The sequence below is a fragment of the Aspergillus oryzae genome, chromosome 2 (genome assembly GCF_000184455.2).
Source record: "Aspergillus oryzae RIB40 DNA, chromosome 2".
NCBI lineage: Eukaryota > Fungi > Ascomycota > Eurotiomycetes > Eurotiales > Aspergillaceae > Aspergillus > Aspergillus oryzae.
Genome location: NC_036436.1, coordinates 4,654,615 through 4,668,286, shown reverse-complemented (window position 1 = coordinate 4,668,286; position 13,672 = coordinate 4,654,615). Strand labels below are relative to the sequence as shown.

The 13,672-nt window shown below is 47.9% G+C and overlaps 6 protein-coding genes across 6 annotated transcripts; 3 read left to right on the top strand and 3 right to left on the bottom strand.

Moving 5' to 3' along the window:
- Positions 1-426: 426 nt before the first annotated feature.
- On the bottom strand, positions 427-999 carry AO090003000950 (uncharacterized protein; the record flags this gene model as incomplete). Its single annotated transcript, XM_001820016.3, has 1 exon — positions 427-999. One exon carries the CDS (start codon positions 997-999, stop codon positions 427-429), a length of 573 nt encoding a protein of 190 aa, XP_001820068.3.
- A 1,263-nt stretch (positions 1,000-2,262) lies between these two features.
- AO090003000949 (TBC domain-containing protein) lies at positions 2,263-3,629 on the top strand (the record flags this gene model as incomplete). Its single annotated transcript, XM_001820013.3, has 3 exons — positions 2,263-2,518; positions 2,568-2,690; positions 2,743-3,629. 3 exons carry the CDS (start codon positions 2,263-2,265, stop codon positions 3,627-3,629), a joined length of 1,266 nt encoding a protein of 421 aa, XP_001820065.1.
- A 333-nt stretch (positions 3,630-3,962) lies between these two features.
- AO090003000948 (Yip1 family protein) lies at positions 3,963-5,060 on the top strand (the record flags this gene model as incomplete). The annotated part of the gene is made up of 4 exons (XM_001820012.1): positions 3,963-4,007; positions 4,063-4,114; positions 4,189-4,894; positions 4,958-5,060. The coding sequence occupies 4 exons, from the start codon at positions 3,963-3,965 to the stop codon at positions 5,058-5,060; spliced, it is 906 nt and encodes a 301-aa protein (XP_001820064.1).
- Positions 5,061-5,437: 377 nt separating this feature from the next.
- Positions 5,438-6,063, bottom strand: AO090003000947 (ubiquitin-60S ribosomal protein L40; the record flags this gene model as incomplete). The annotated part of the gene is made up of 3 exons (XM_023235106.1): positions 5,438-5,635; positions 5,844-6,024; positions 6,050-6,063. The coding sequence occupies 3 exons, from the start codon at positions 6,061-6,063 to the stop codon at positions 5,438-5,440; spliced, it is 393 nt and encodes a 130-aa protein (XP_023090157.1).
- A 2,328-nt stretch (positions 6,064-8,391) lies between these two features.
- Positions 8,392-9,150, top strand: AO090003000946 (SDR family oxidoreductase; the record flags this gene model as incomplete). The annotated part of the gene is made up of 1 exon (XM_001820010.1): positions 8,392-9,150. One exon carries the CDS (start codon positions 8,392-8,394, stop codon positions 9,148-9,150), a length of 759 nt encoding a protein of 252 aa, XP_001820062.1.
- Positions 9,151-9,849: 699 nt separating this feature from the next.
- On the bottom strand, positions 9,850-13,432 carry AO090003000945 (uncharacterized protein; the record flags this gene model as incomplete). Its single annotated transcript, XM_023235105.1, has 2 exons — positions 9,850-10,020; positions 10,484-13,432. The coding sequence occupies 2 exons, from the start codon at positions 13,430-13,432 to the stop codon at positions 9,850-9,852; spliced, it is 3,120 nt and encodes a 1,039-aa protein (XP_023090156.1).
- Between the last annotated feature and the right edge of the window lie 240 nt (positions 13,433-13,672).

The following is a 13,672-nucleotide window of genomic DNA, read 5'->3' as shown; positions in this document are numbered from 1 at the left end:
GCATTGTAGGTAGTCTGTCTTCAGGTGGCAGTAGTCTCTTGGTGACTATTGGAGAAGCTTGGCGCAGATGTTCGCTCGCATCCCACTCATAACATATCGCATGGGTAATCTGATCGTGGGCGACTAAAAGAAGGAGGAGAATCTTGCCGTCATCCTCTGGTCTTGGATAGAGAAATTCCATGAATATGATATCACCATCGACACGAAAGAAGCGTTCCTAAATCGTAGCTTAGTACATGCAGGTGAAAACTACAACTTTGCACATACCTCCGATATGGGGTCTAGCTGGTGATGTGCCATCTGTGACTGGAGAACTGGTGGCTGCTTCAAAGTAAAGACACCAAAATAATCAGAAGACGCACTAACCGCTATAGCACGAGATCTGACAAGCCTGTTAGTCATGCCCAAGCGAGTCAAAAGGGATCATCACCTTGGCTCCACCGCAATATTCCGACCGAAACGCTCGAATGTACTGACATCACTCGGTAAGGGCCGATGGTGGTGGATGAATTGATCACTCGACATCGAATAATAAAGGAAAACTAGTTCTCTTGAGGCGAGACTTAGCAGCAATATCTGGGGAGGCAACCCTATCTGCGGCTCTGAATTGACAGGTGCAGCGCTTGCTCCCAATTTCATCTGTGCCTCCCAAGGTAATTCTGTGCCCACGTTGATGACTTTTGCTGCCATGATATTGGAATCAAAGTCCGACTTTGAAGTGACGTCCTCTAAATGGAAACCGGACACGGCCTCCTTAATCTGCAAACTTCGCTCGCCGATAAAAACAACGTCATTTTGGTGTTCACTTCTCAGGCGCGCAGGTAGTATCCACTGAATGATTGGACTTGGTATCAGCGTGCGAGACAAAAGACCCATTCTCGGGTGGGAATCAGAAGAGAATAAGTTATCTTCTATCTCCATCTGATCAGCACCGTGGCGCTTTAGGGAGGCATTGGCATAATTGGAGTTAGTGTCCTGGTAGTTTCTTGGGAAAGACATAGTGGTTTAGTGAAGAAGTTGCAGTTTCCTAAAGACGGATACCGCGGCGAATAAAGTATTTATTGAAGGCAAAGGAATCAATGCGAGAAAGGTGAGTAAAGCCCCTCGAGGGAAGATCGGTTGGTTTTATTTAGCCAGCGTTTCGCCTGGGATTTCGTAGAATGACACGATGCCCTCGCAGTGGCACAATTTGTTCGGGTAGAAAGAAGAACAGGCTTGGTGACGAATAGGAAAGTGTTAGGGTCCAAAAGGCAGTTCTTCATTTAACATGCTCATTGAGGCTGTATAAGGACAATATCCCATTTTGGTGTGTCCCGAGTGCAACTACCCAGGATGCAATTGACCACGAATTGCACCTCGTCGCAAATGATCGAGAAGCAAGCGCCTGGTAACAGATGAATTTCTAACTGAGGGGCAATGTACCTGTTTGCATGTGCTTAGAATATCCTCCTAGGAAGACGAGTGGATCTGAGGACTTACTACAGCATATGGATCGCCATACAAGGATGTTCCGTACCAATAGCATGTATTCAATAAGGCAGGGCCATTCCCCCTTGAGCATTCAGGCTTGAGCGGAACAAACAAAGGAACTATGTGGGAATTGCGAATACAACCGCCAAGAAACGCATGGGTCCGTCACTCAAGCTGCGGGCAAGTTCAACAGGAACTCTTGCACCACCTTTGGGCACCGAAATACACAGTATTGGCCTCTTAGTGCAGGATCTGTGACATTAGGTCATGGCAGCATTGTTTGAGAGGCATAGGGTATCTCTCGAGGCTGACAACAACTGCATATCTTCCGAGGGGCTGATAGGATTGATGCCTTGTTTGCGGTATTGGGGGCGGTCGGATAAAACCCAATGAACAACAAATCACGGGACATCACAGCTTCTAGCCTGAGGCGTGCAGCAATGTGTCCGCTTTAGACTCAGCGTGCATCTACCTTACTCCATAGTGTTCCTTAAGTTCATTTGGCATGCAAATCGCCCGCGCTAAAATGCCAATCCTCTCCTGATGCCCGCTGTCAACTATCAACCCAATTCCGCATCGGTCTGACTTGGCACGTAGCTCGTGGGGCCCTTGCCAGCTGGTAATCATAATAATAGCAATAATCTTTATCATCCATGGCCAGCCTAGCAGACGAAAAATACTGATAAATCCTAATTTGCAACTCGACCATCGCTTTTTTTATTTGCTACCCCTATAAGTTTCCGTTAGCACGGACGAACATTGGAAAGAACCGCTTCTTTTTTCAGCCCAAAGATGGAGCATCGTTCTGATTCCAAAGACAATCATGAGAGTGAGAGCTCGGAAACATGTTTTGAAACAGCGCAGGATTCTGTATCTGAAAATGCATCTCAAGTTTTGGAGAGAATCCAAAATGAGGAAGCTGCAGCTCGCATAGCAGAGAAGGAGGATAAAATTCGCCGGGCATGCGAGATGCGCGATTTGGATGCTTTGGTCTCTTATGCCACTTCAGAAGGTGGTTTTCTTCGCGATGACATTAGACGACAAGCTTGTAAGTCACCAACATGAATGACCATCATACATTGATAACCAAGAAATAGGGCCTATTCTTCTCCAAAGCGACCGAGACAAGGAGCTCGGGGACTGGGAAGACCTATCACCGCATGTAGATGAAGACCAAGTGCAACTAGACGTGAACAGGTCGTTTGTGTATTATCCTAATTGTAGGTATCCTTGCCTCCCAAGCTTCTACATACACTAATCCTTTTGGTATAGGCAGTGACGAAGAGCTAGCTTCAAAGAAAGATGAGCTGTCCTTTCTGATAAAACAAGTGCTACGGCATTATCCAATGCTGTGCTATTTTCAAGGCTATCATGATATCGTGCAAGTTTTACTACTAGTACTTGGGGGGCAGATGGCGGCCTCAGCAGTTACGCGGCTGTCCCTCTTCCGGATAAGAGACTATATGCTGCCCTCTCTTTCCCCGACAGTGAAACACCTACAGCTTATCCCAGCAATCATGGAAAGAGCTGACCCTGTATTGCGACGCCATCTTGCGGATATCAAGCCATTCTTTGCGCTTGCAGCGACTCTTACATTGTATGCTCACGATATTCAAGAGTATAGCGACATCGCTCGATTATTTGACTTCCTGTTGGCTCGGGAACCAGTCGTTTCTATTTATCTTTTTGTTGCTATCATTCTTTCCCGCAAGAAGGAGCTGCTAGAAATCCCTGAAGACGAACCTGAGATGCTACACTTCACACTTTCTAAGCTACCATGTCCTCTAGATCTTGAAGGTCTGATATCGAACGCTGTGCAACTCTTCAATGACTACCCTCCGGAATCACTCCCGCTTGGGGCTTGGAAGAAAATTCCTCAGACTAGTGTGCTGAAAAGTACTCGAGATATCTTCGCGAAACAAGCAATTGGAGAAGCTATATTTCTTTTTGATAGACAAGTGCGACAACTGCGCTACGAAGAGCGGAAAAAGAAGGCGGTTGATTTCTTGTGGCAGCACAGGAGAACAATTGGAACCGTGGCTGTCACAATTTTGGTCGGTGCCTTGTCAGTATGGATGAGGAAGAAGGGCTTTGACACGACTATATGGTCGTATTTTAATCGATTCAAGCTGGCTTTCCAATCCCACGACCTTTCCTAGTCTTCCACTTCATAGTTGGCGTGGAGAATATTGGGTTAAGATGGCGTTAGTGTGTACAATATCATATTAATATACTACTGTGTATTAATTATTTCAGTGGACAAACTTCCTAACAAGTTGGTTTCATTTCGACGTAGGATAACATTTAGTGGTAGAAACTTGGTAAGTAAAACATTTAATACTTGCTAGGTACCCGCCGGTCCCACAAAGTGGTGGCTAGTGCGTGGCTGATTACGACCATGCCGCCAGCCGCTGATGTGTACTCTTCCGCAACTCTCTATCTCCATTGTCCCATACCAACAATAGCTCTCTAGACATATCGAACAGCCCAACATGGCGAACCGGGGCTATGATGTGATTGTAGATGCGGACACCGAGGTACGTCTTCACAATTTTGCTTGCTCGACTCGAGACGACCTAATATTGGTTCCAGGGCGACCTTGGCCATACCGACCTTCAGGAGGACCTTGAATTTCATCCCTCCAGTATGTTTGTTTCTCTAAAAGGAGGCCATCATGGGATTCACCATCGGGAGTAACTAACCCACGCTTTCTACAAGATTTCGAAAATGATCAGCGCAACGCCAAAGTGCAGCAGGACTCGGCACCTTTTCTGGGCGGAGGTTCCTCCCGCGGTCGTGACAGGTCACCTGGCGGCACCCCTTCAAAACATACCTGGTGGTCGATCCATTATTATGCGCAATTCTTCGATGTCGATACGAACGAGGTTCTAAGACGATGCGTCGCGGCAGTGTACCCGCGCAGTAACTTCCTCGATGTCCTGGAAGGCAACGCGGACCTGTACGGCCCATTTTGGATCGCCACGACCGTGGTCGTGATCCTCTTTTTAACCGGCACCATCTCGCAATGGCTCTCAAACAACGATGAGGAGCATTTCGCGTACGACTTTACGCTTCTCTCTGGGGCTGCGGGCTTGGTCTACGGATATACGTTCGTTCTACCAATTGCCCTGTGGGGGGCACTGCGCTGGTTCGGTAGCTCCACCGCGGACTTGATTGAGTGCTGGGCGTTGTATGGATACTCGAATTTGGTCTGGATTGCCGTTGCGCTGGTGAGCTGGAGCCCCTTGACTGCGCTTAATTGGGCGCTTGTTGGAGTTGGCTTTGGCTGGACCGTCTTTTTCCTGCTGCGGAACTTGTATCCTGTGCTGAGTGCTACGGACGCTAAGGCCAGCAAGATTCTATTGATTCTGGTCGTTGTGCTGCACGCAGGTTTCGCCATCGCGATCAAGATCCTGTTCTTTGCGTAAGAGTCCCCTCAATATTTCTCTTGATACTTATTTCCTTTGCTGATCAATCGCACTTGCAGCCATGGAAGCCCTGTTTCCAAGAAGAACAAGGACGACAACGAGAAGGACCATGATGACGATAAGCATGACGATGACGACAAGCGACGCATGTTGGGCATGTAGAGGACCTGAGGTTCCTCCCAATTCCAATATATCTTGGATCCGCTAGATGACTTGATGGATCTGCTCGGGCAGCAGAGCTATATTCCTAACTATGTATTGACTTCTTGTTTTCATTTCTACGTCCAATGGTCTTGCATGTGTTTGTAAAACTGTACCTATCAGAACAAGGGATTATGAGCGAAGTTGAATTTTTACAATTCTTTTGATTGCAACTTGATCCGAGAGGGAGTCAACTAATAACATTTGACTTTGGCTGTAATGTTTCATCATTCTAACGCCGTACAAAACCTCCCAGACTGCAATCGACTCATAACCCCCAGCAAGTCTCCACCACAGCAACGTAGAAAAACCGTAACAAGATAGATAGGGCGAATCGTTTATTTGAGCTTCTTCTTGGGGCGGAGCTGGTTGGTGTGACCGCACTTCTTCTTACGGCAGTTGGTGGCACGAGGGGGAAGGCGGGCGTAGCACTTGCGGCAGATGTTCTTCTCGCAGTTGTACTTGGAGGCGAGGGCCTTAAGGGAAGGCTCGATGATACCACCACGGAGACGGAGGACGAGGTGGAGAGTGGACTCCTATAAGGTTGATGCCCATCAGCCGACCATTCCTTTCATTCAACAATGTATATATCCAGATTCTGAGCCTCAAATTCGTCCCCAATATGTTGCCCGTGCGATCGGATCTGCTACATCTCCATCGCGAACAAACCGCATCGCACGTTTCTCATATCCGATCACGAAAGGCCATCCGAATCAAACACCTCGAGATTGGGATCCTTCATACCTTCTGGATGTTGTAGTCGCTCAGGGTGCGGCCATCCTCAAGCTGCTTACCGGCGAAGATCAGACGCTGCTGGTCGGGGGGGATACCCTCCTTGTCCTGGATCTTGGCCTTGACGTTGTCGATGGTGTCGCTCGACTCAACGTCGAGGGTAATGGTCTTACCCGTGAGGGTCTTGACGAAACTATCATCGGAATCTTGTCAGCAACGTTTCCCCCGTCATCGTTCATTTCATATCTTTCGCAGCCGGTTCTGGGTCGCATCGGCGGGTTTAAAGGTTCAATATGGGTGCGGAGTACGAGGGAAACCTACATCTGCACTGTAGACGCGCGAAAAAAAGAACAAATTAGCTCATCACCCCATATCAAAATAACGACACCACTTATAACACTGGAATAACATACTGGTTGCGATTTTTCGTTGTTGCTGGCTGACGATCGCTGAAAGGTCCGGTTGGTCGGAAGAGGCGATGACACTCAATTTCACCATTTCTCGCTTAGCAAACAAGTGGCCCACGTGATGTCTACCAGTTGCACGTGATGTACCCTAAGCCCTAGCTTGCGGGTGCGTATCCGTCCTGTTTCATCATGATTTCCCTACATTCTGCCGCCGACTCCCGACCTTTCCGTCTCCACAGTTTCCACTCCACCATTTGATATGGAGACTGGTTAGCAACTTAGCATACCCTAAACTCTTCCAGGTTATTTATAGGAACCTACTGAGTAGTGCTCACTACAATCTGCATGTACGGCTGCTAGAGAACACTGCAGGCTTTATAACAGCTTTATATATTGAGAAATGTATATCTACAACATCTGATCTCCAAAATCCCTCAATATATGACAGAAACCTTCCTAGCTATGTGCTCTACCTCAGGGAGGCTTTTGAGGATGTATTCTGATTGTACCATATCAGCCTCCTTTCCGGAAAACATAACACATATTGCATGGGGAATATCTGCAGGCAACCCTTCTGAGCAGGGTTGGCCGAGTATCCACCATGCAGATCTTTGCGTCACTTTTTAATCGTGCAGGAATCACACCGCTATAAGGGTATACAGTTATCCTCATTGCCTACCGACTGATCAGGCATACACCGATACTAAACCACCCCCAATAATGACATACCACAAGCAAACAATAGCTCTTGTCTACGAATCCTGCGCCATCTTTCGCTCGCTGGGATATTCAGAAGAAGACTGCAGAACGCTAGAGGTGGATGAAGCTGCAGACTAAATCGCTGATTTCACTAGCCAAACTCGGAAATGATGTCACGCATGTCCCAGGCATTCATGCCCTCGTCAAGAGACTTGCTGCAGGAGACAGCGAAACCTGGAGTCTAGCTTTCAATATGACTGAGGGCTTGTACGGGACAGCCAGGGAAGGGCAGGCACCTTCTCGGTTAGAGGCGTATCGTGTTCCTTTTATATTTTCTGATGCGGCGACTATGAAATTGTGTTTGGGTAAGGGAAGGACAAGTACTTTTCATGAGCATGGGTGACAGAGATGTTGACAGTGCTGTACTAACAATGTATAATCTAAAACAAGATGCTCCTTCAGCATTACGGTGTCCCGACAGCCCCACTCGTCGTGCTGCACCTCGATGATGAAGAGGAACTCACACCTGAGAAGATCCAGAAGACTATAGACCATTACCAACACGCCAAAAAAGTCCCTCAAAATATCCGCTATTTGCAAATCCACTTGCTGAGGGCTCTTCAAAGGGGATGAAAGCTAGCAACAAGATTAGGAACGCAAGCCAATTATATCCTGCTACTCAAGCCGTGAGAGCAAGTGCCGTTTCATCGAGTGGGATCCTCATCGAGGCCTTCTTATCCGGCAGAGAGTTCACTGTTTTCTCTTTTTTCCACTGAATGAAATCCCAAGCCTTTCTGGTAGTCCTCTCTCTCTCTCTCTCTCTCTCTATATATATATATATCGCATTACTGTGCGCATTTGCCATTCGTCAAGTGGACCTCCAGTACAATCAACGGCCAGACTCAACCACCATCCATTCTATAGCTCCAGTCCGCGATCGAGAATGACTTCACTACACCAACCCAGCTGAAATAGAGCAACCGGCCGCCACTAAAAACAGGGCTTCGACTAAATTGCATATTGACCAGTAATCATAACTTAGCTATTGTATATAAGTTCCAATATTGTTAGAGATCATGGATTACGAAGTGAGTTGGCAGATGACGACGCCTCGTAGTAGTGGGGATGTATGTCCTAGGCCTGTCCAATCAGGCGGTTCAGCTAGACGGGCATGTCTCAGGCTTTAAGGCCACCAACCCAACCCAAGGAGGAAACCCTAAGTTCTGATGAGAGAAGTGTACTGAGTGCAAATGAAAAGTAAGCAAAGAAGGATCAGGAGAGGGGCCCGACTATATAAACCCTGTTCTTTCCCCGGCACTGCCCCTCTGTATTTCCCTTCCCCCTTTGCCTTAGTACACTAGAAAATTGACCACTGATTTCCAAATTGACACTTCGCTCTTGGATCCATATCCTGCACTCTGCCGTGCTACTTTCTTCTATTCACTACGTTAGCCATGGCGTCCAGCAACAAAGTCTACGTTGTCACCGGCGGGAATAGAGGTCTCGGTCTCGGCTTGGTCAAATCGCTCCTAGCACGCCCAGCTACCACTGTCATTGCTTCTGTCCGCAATGAGGAGGCTGCCGCCAGTCTCCAGGCGGAAACCCAAGCTGTCAGCGTAGGCGAACAGAGCAGCCTCCACATCCTCCAGCTCGACTTCTCATCGGCTGTTGCCCCCGAAAAGGTCGCCGAGACTTTCAATGCTGCCGCTGGCATTGACCACATTGACGTTCTCATCTGCAACGCCGGATACGCAGCCCCCATGGTGCCAGCCGCCTTGATTTCAGCTCAGGATCTGCGGGCATCCTTCGAAACGAACACAATTGCCCCCTTACTCGTCTTCCAGGGACTGTGGCCCTTGCTCCAGAAGTCTACCGCCACGCCCAAGCTCATCAACATTTCTTCTTCAGTCGGCTCCATTGGCGACCAAGAACCCGTCCCGGGCGGCGCTTATGGACCCAGCCGTGCGGCGGGAAACTGGATCACGCGCGCACTTCATCTTCAGCACCCGGGTTTGATTGTCGTGGCACTGCATCCGGGATGGGTACAGACGCGGGCAGGAGACTTTGTCGCGCAGCAGTGGGGATACGAATCTGGCCCTCCGGAGACGATTGACAATAGCGTCAAGGGAATGCTAGAGGTGATTGACGGGGCTACTCGAGAGGCAACTTCGGGCAAGTTCATTACCTACCAGGGACAAGAGTTGTCGTGGTAGACCTTCGTAGCTTCGGCCAGTGAATGGATTCAAATATGTTGCTGCCTTGATAGAGAGAATGTGACTTGGAAACGGTGTTGGAGCGTCTTATTAGGTGTAGTTTATTGACTTCTATATACGGTTGTACACCCCGCTGCCCCACTCTCTATAATTAGGTCCAGTGTTGTCGTATCGGTAGTCAGTTGTGACCATTACAAGAATACCAATTAGAATCAAGACAAGGATGAGAAAAAGATAATGACAGTCACATATTCTACGACGAGCATGTCTTGCCCGCTGTGCTAACTGTGATCATGTTGTAGCATGAACTCAGCATAGGAGTCATATTAACGGCCATGCCAAAAGGGTCAGCAAGTCCAAGCCCTACCTACGAATCTCCCTTATTCCCGGTGTTCACCCCCCCCATGTTTGCCTGTATGGCTTGGGTTTATTACCCCAGACAGCAGCGGGGAAGATATTTTTGCCCACTTCTCTGAAATTCGGACAGTATGTGCATGATAACCGAGCAAGAAATATATAGGAATCGCGTGCTCATATACAATTCCTGTTAATTTGATTTAGGAGGGGTTTAAATCTCTAAAAGAAACTCAAAAGGTTACATTTGAAGTGAAGACTGGACCAAAGGGAAAACAAGCGCCCAATATCAAACCGGTATTGGAATAAGTGATGGTTGTAATCAGTCGGGTTTTATATGCATATCTATATCATTTTCTGTGACTTTAACGATACTCTTTTCAGGTTAGCAAATTGGAATTGGATCCAAGCCTTTGAGTCTATCGACTCCTGTACGGAGTACCTGGTAATGTATAAAACAGATCGTGATGCAATCTTTTTATATTTTGAGAAACTGTTTTGAGAATGTACTCCGTACTGTAGTAAACTCAAAGGTAACTTACCCGACGGGTCTCGCTTAGACTTAATGTAGTTAGATTATCCTTTTTCAGAGAGCACGCTAGGCCGATGTGGGAAGGTTATAGGGCTCGAGGTTTCTTGACCGTATGGATAGTTCTCTTCTCGTAATTTGTAGATCTGTTCGTCCTCTTCACTATAGAAGAGTCGAAGAAACCAACATATAATAATCATGGTGATGTGATGGAAAAAGAAGAGAAACTTTTACTTGTTTGGAGAAAGAATTGCTTTTACCGCGACAATAAAAACCACGAAGAAGGAGGTAGCTTGCATATTTCTGTACCTTCTTTTGAACGACCGCGAGAGAAGCCGTTAGCAATAGCCTGAAATGCCACCATTAGTTATTTATACGTGGCATCTTGTAAAATCCTTTGCTCTCCCAGAAATCAAAAAATTTATCCAGCATCTTGGAATCAAAGGGTACATATCGAATATCCGGTGCATCCTTCAGGGCAGCAACAGTGTTGGAACTATCATAGTGAGGCGTATTCCTACTCGTCTCAAACCTGGTCAGTCCGTTCAACACTGGCTCCTGAAGGAGTGGCATCATAGGGAGCAAGGGATTATCCATATCACTTGTTCGCTGTAGCATCCGAACCCAGTCCTTGTAGGGGATATGCTTCAATGGATATCCGAGATCCCTGATCACACCAACCGTCTGTTCGAGGTTCACCGAGTCCTTCGGGTCCGGAGCAACCAGACTGTATGATCGGCCGAGGTTTTCGTTATGAGAGGCGATGTGCAGGGTAGCATCGAGTACATAGTCAACAGTCACGTACTCCAATCTCTGGCGTGGAAGATACGGGAACGCGCCCAGTCTGATACTGCCGACTATCAAACGTGCAAAGAAGTCATCCGGGTTCCCTGCCCCGTTTCGGGAGTCTCCGATGGTGAATCCAGGCCGATAGATAGCAGTGGGAAGCCCACGGTCGCGAGCTCGACGCACCATCATTTCAGCAACCCATTTGCTTTGCGCGTAGCCGATGTCAAATGGTAAGCCTCGTACGTGGCGCTCAAGAGGCTCGTCCTCAAGGCATTTGCGGGTCCCAAATACTAGGCCTGTTGGGCCCCATGCGTCAATGCTGGACATGAAATGGAAGGCCTTTCGCCGTCCACTAGCAGCAAGATCTAACATATTTTTCGTTCCCAATATGTTAGAGTCAACATGGGCTTGGTATGGATCGCAGAAATTAACTTTGGCGGCTAGATGGAAGACCACACTTGCCCAGTTGGCCAGCCAGTCGAACTGCTCTGCTGGGAGTCCGAGTAAGTCGAGAGATATATCTCCACTTAAGACCCTTAGCTTGTGCATGTGTTCTTTTGATTGATCCCACAGATCATATTGCTCCAAAGTCGCCTCCACCCTGTCTCTGGGGTTAATGCCGTTTTTAGACCGTGCAACGCACACGATTTCTTTGACTGTGGGCATCCGTAAGAATCGGCTCAGAAAGTTGACACCGACAAATCCAGTGACACCCGATATGAAAACCTTTCCTTCATTCTCCGCTTGCCAATCAGGAACGGCGTGCAGATAGTCAGCGATCTTGGAGTCCGCGATCCACTTGTCTGCTTCGTCCGGTGCATTTCCCCCTTCAGCAAATCCATCAAGGTAATTGACCAAATCACCGAGTCGTGAGTTGTCATGAAGTGATCCCATGGAGATTGTCTTTCCCAGATGCTGCCTCAGTTTACTTATCAGAGTTGCACACTGAAGGGACGTTCCTCCAAGTGCAAGGAAGTCATCATCGTTGTCGATGTTGTCCTTGTTCAATAAGGATGACCAAAGAGACTTCACTACACTTTCTGTGTCATTTCCATGGTCATTTGACTGTTCGCCATTGGCAGCGCCTTGACTCTCTCGACTTTCTTGGTACTGCTGCTCCAAAGCTTTCCGGTCGACCTTATCATGCGCCGTCATGGGATACTCCGAGCAAAAGATAAAATCGCTCGGAATCATATACGATGGCAATCTCTGCCCCAAGAACTCAGAGAGTGTACGAGCACGAACTGTATTAGCAACAGCAGGTATCACGAATGCGACAAGGAACGATTCTTTGCCTTCATCTTGTGAAGCAATTTGCTGTACGACGGCACCAGTCAACCAACCGCTCGCATAGAGAGTTTGTTCGATTTCCCCTAATTCCACGCGGAAACCACCCTGTTTTACTTGATGGTCTATGCGGCCAACAAATTCAAGGACATCAGGCGTAGCTACGCGATACCTTGCGAGATCGCCGGTCCGGTAATATTTGATTCCATGTATGGTGACGAAGCTGTTCTTGTTCTCCTCCGGGCGGTTGATGTATCCTGTAGTCATACCGGGCCCCCCGAGAAGAATCTCGCCTACCTTACCGGGCTTTGTTACAAGTTTCAGGTTCTCATCCACAAGGCACAATTGAGTGTCCCCAGCTGGCCCACCAATGCCTAAGAAATCATGTTGAAACTCTTCGGCTTTAATTTCGTGCATGGTGGAGTAGGTCGTTGTCTCGGTTGGGCCGTATGTGTTCCAGAGATGCTTTGGAGGTGCAGAGGATTTCAAGATGGCCTTTACGGCAGCGACACTGGGCACATCTCCGGCACTCAAGACAATTCTGACACCGCGAAAAGCCGTAGGACAGGTGTGGCCAGTAATAGAAAGCAATGCTGCCGTCAAAAATATCACTGAGATATTTTTCTCTGCGATGAACTCTCGGAACGCGAACGGATCAGTCACAACCATGCGAGGCACGGGGACCATCGTTGCGCCTGCGACCAATGGAGCGAACACTTCAAAGAGAGAAATATCAAAGCCAGGGTTGTTTATAAGTGCAACACGGTCAGAGGGTTCCAGCGGCGTACAAGCTGTTTTCGTCACTAGATGAATGATAGCTCTTTCAGGTATCTGAACAGCTTTGGGTCTTCCGCTTGATCCTGATGTGAATAGAATATGGCTGCGGTATTCGTGGTCTGGGTCATGGACTGAACCGTTCACTTGGTTGTCTTTCTGCGCCTCAGAAGCACCATGAGGACTCTGGCCTGTTATAGGAATCACAATGTGTTCGATACCATCGGCAACATCTTCCTTGTCAGACAGGATATATTTGGCTCCGATATCAGTGAGCATATCACTCAGACGAAGCTTGGGGGTCGATGGCTCGATCGGTACACAGGTCAGTCTTGCTCTAATGACCGCAAGCTGGGCAATGACCAGGTTGGAGTTTATTCCTTCTATGATGCAAATGGGCTCCTCGGGGCTCAAGTGGTAATTCTTCAACACGGAGGCTAGCCTGTCGACTTCTCGGTCTAGGTCCTTATAAGTCAACTTCTGGGTATCGTCTTCGATGGCGATGGCGTCCGGCCTGTGGCCAACGTGGGTGGAGAGGTAGCGGTCCATTTTGATAAATGCAACAAGTAGCGAATGCTTTGAATAGAACAATAAAGCGAGTAGATACTTGATTTGAACGGACTTGAATACTGTGCTCTTTATGTTTGCAATGCTCTTTCTCGTGTTTTCTGTCTGGGAATCCTGTACTGTATCTCGAAGTCTTCCACGACCGTATATGCCTTTCCAACCGCACAATAGTGCTTCATATATGCATTGACAATGATAGAAATCGTCATTTCCATGCTCAAT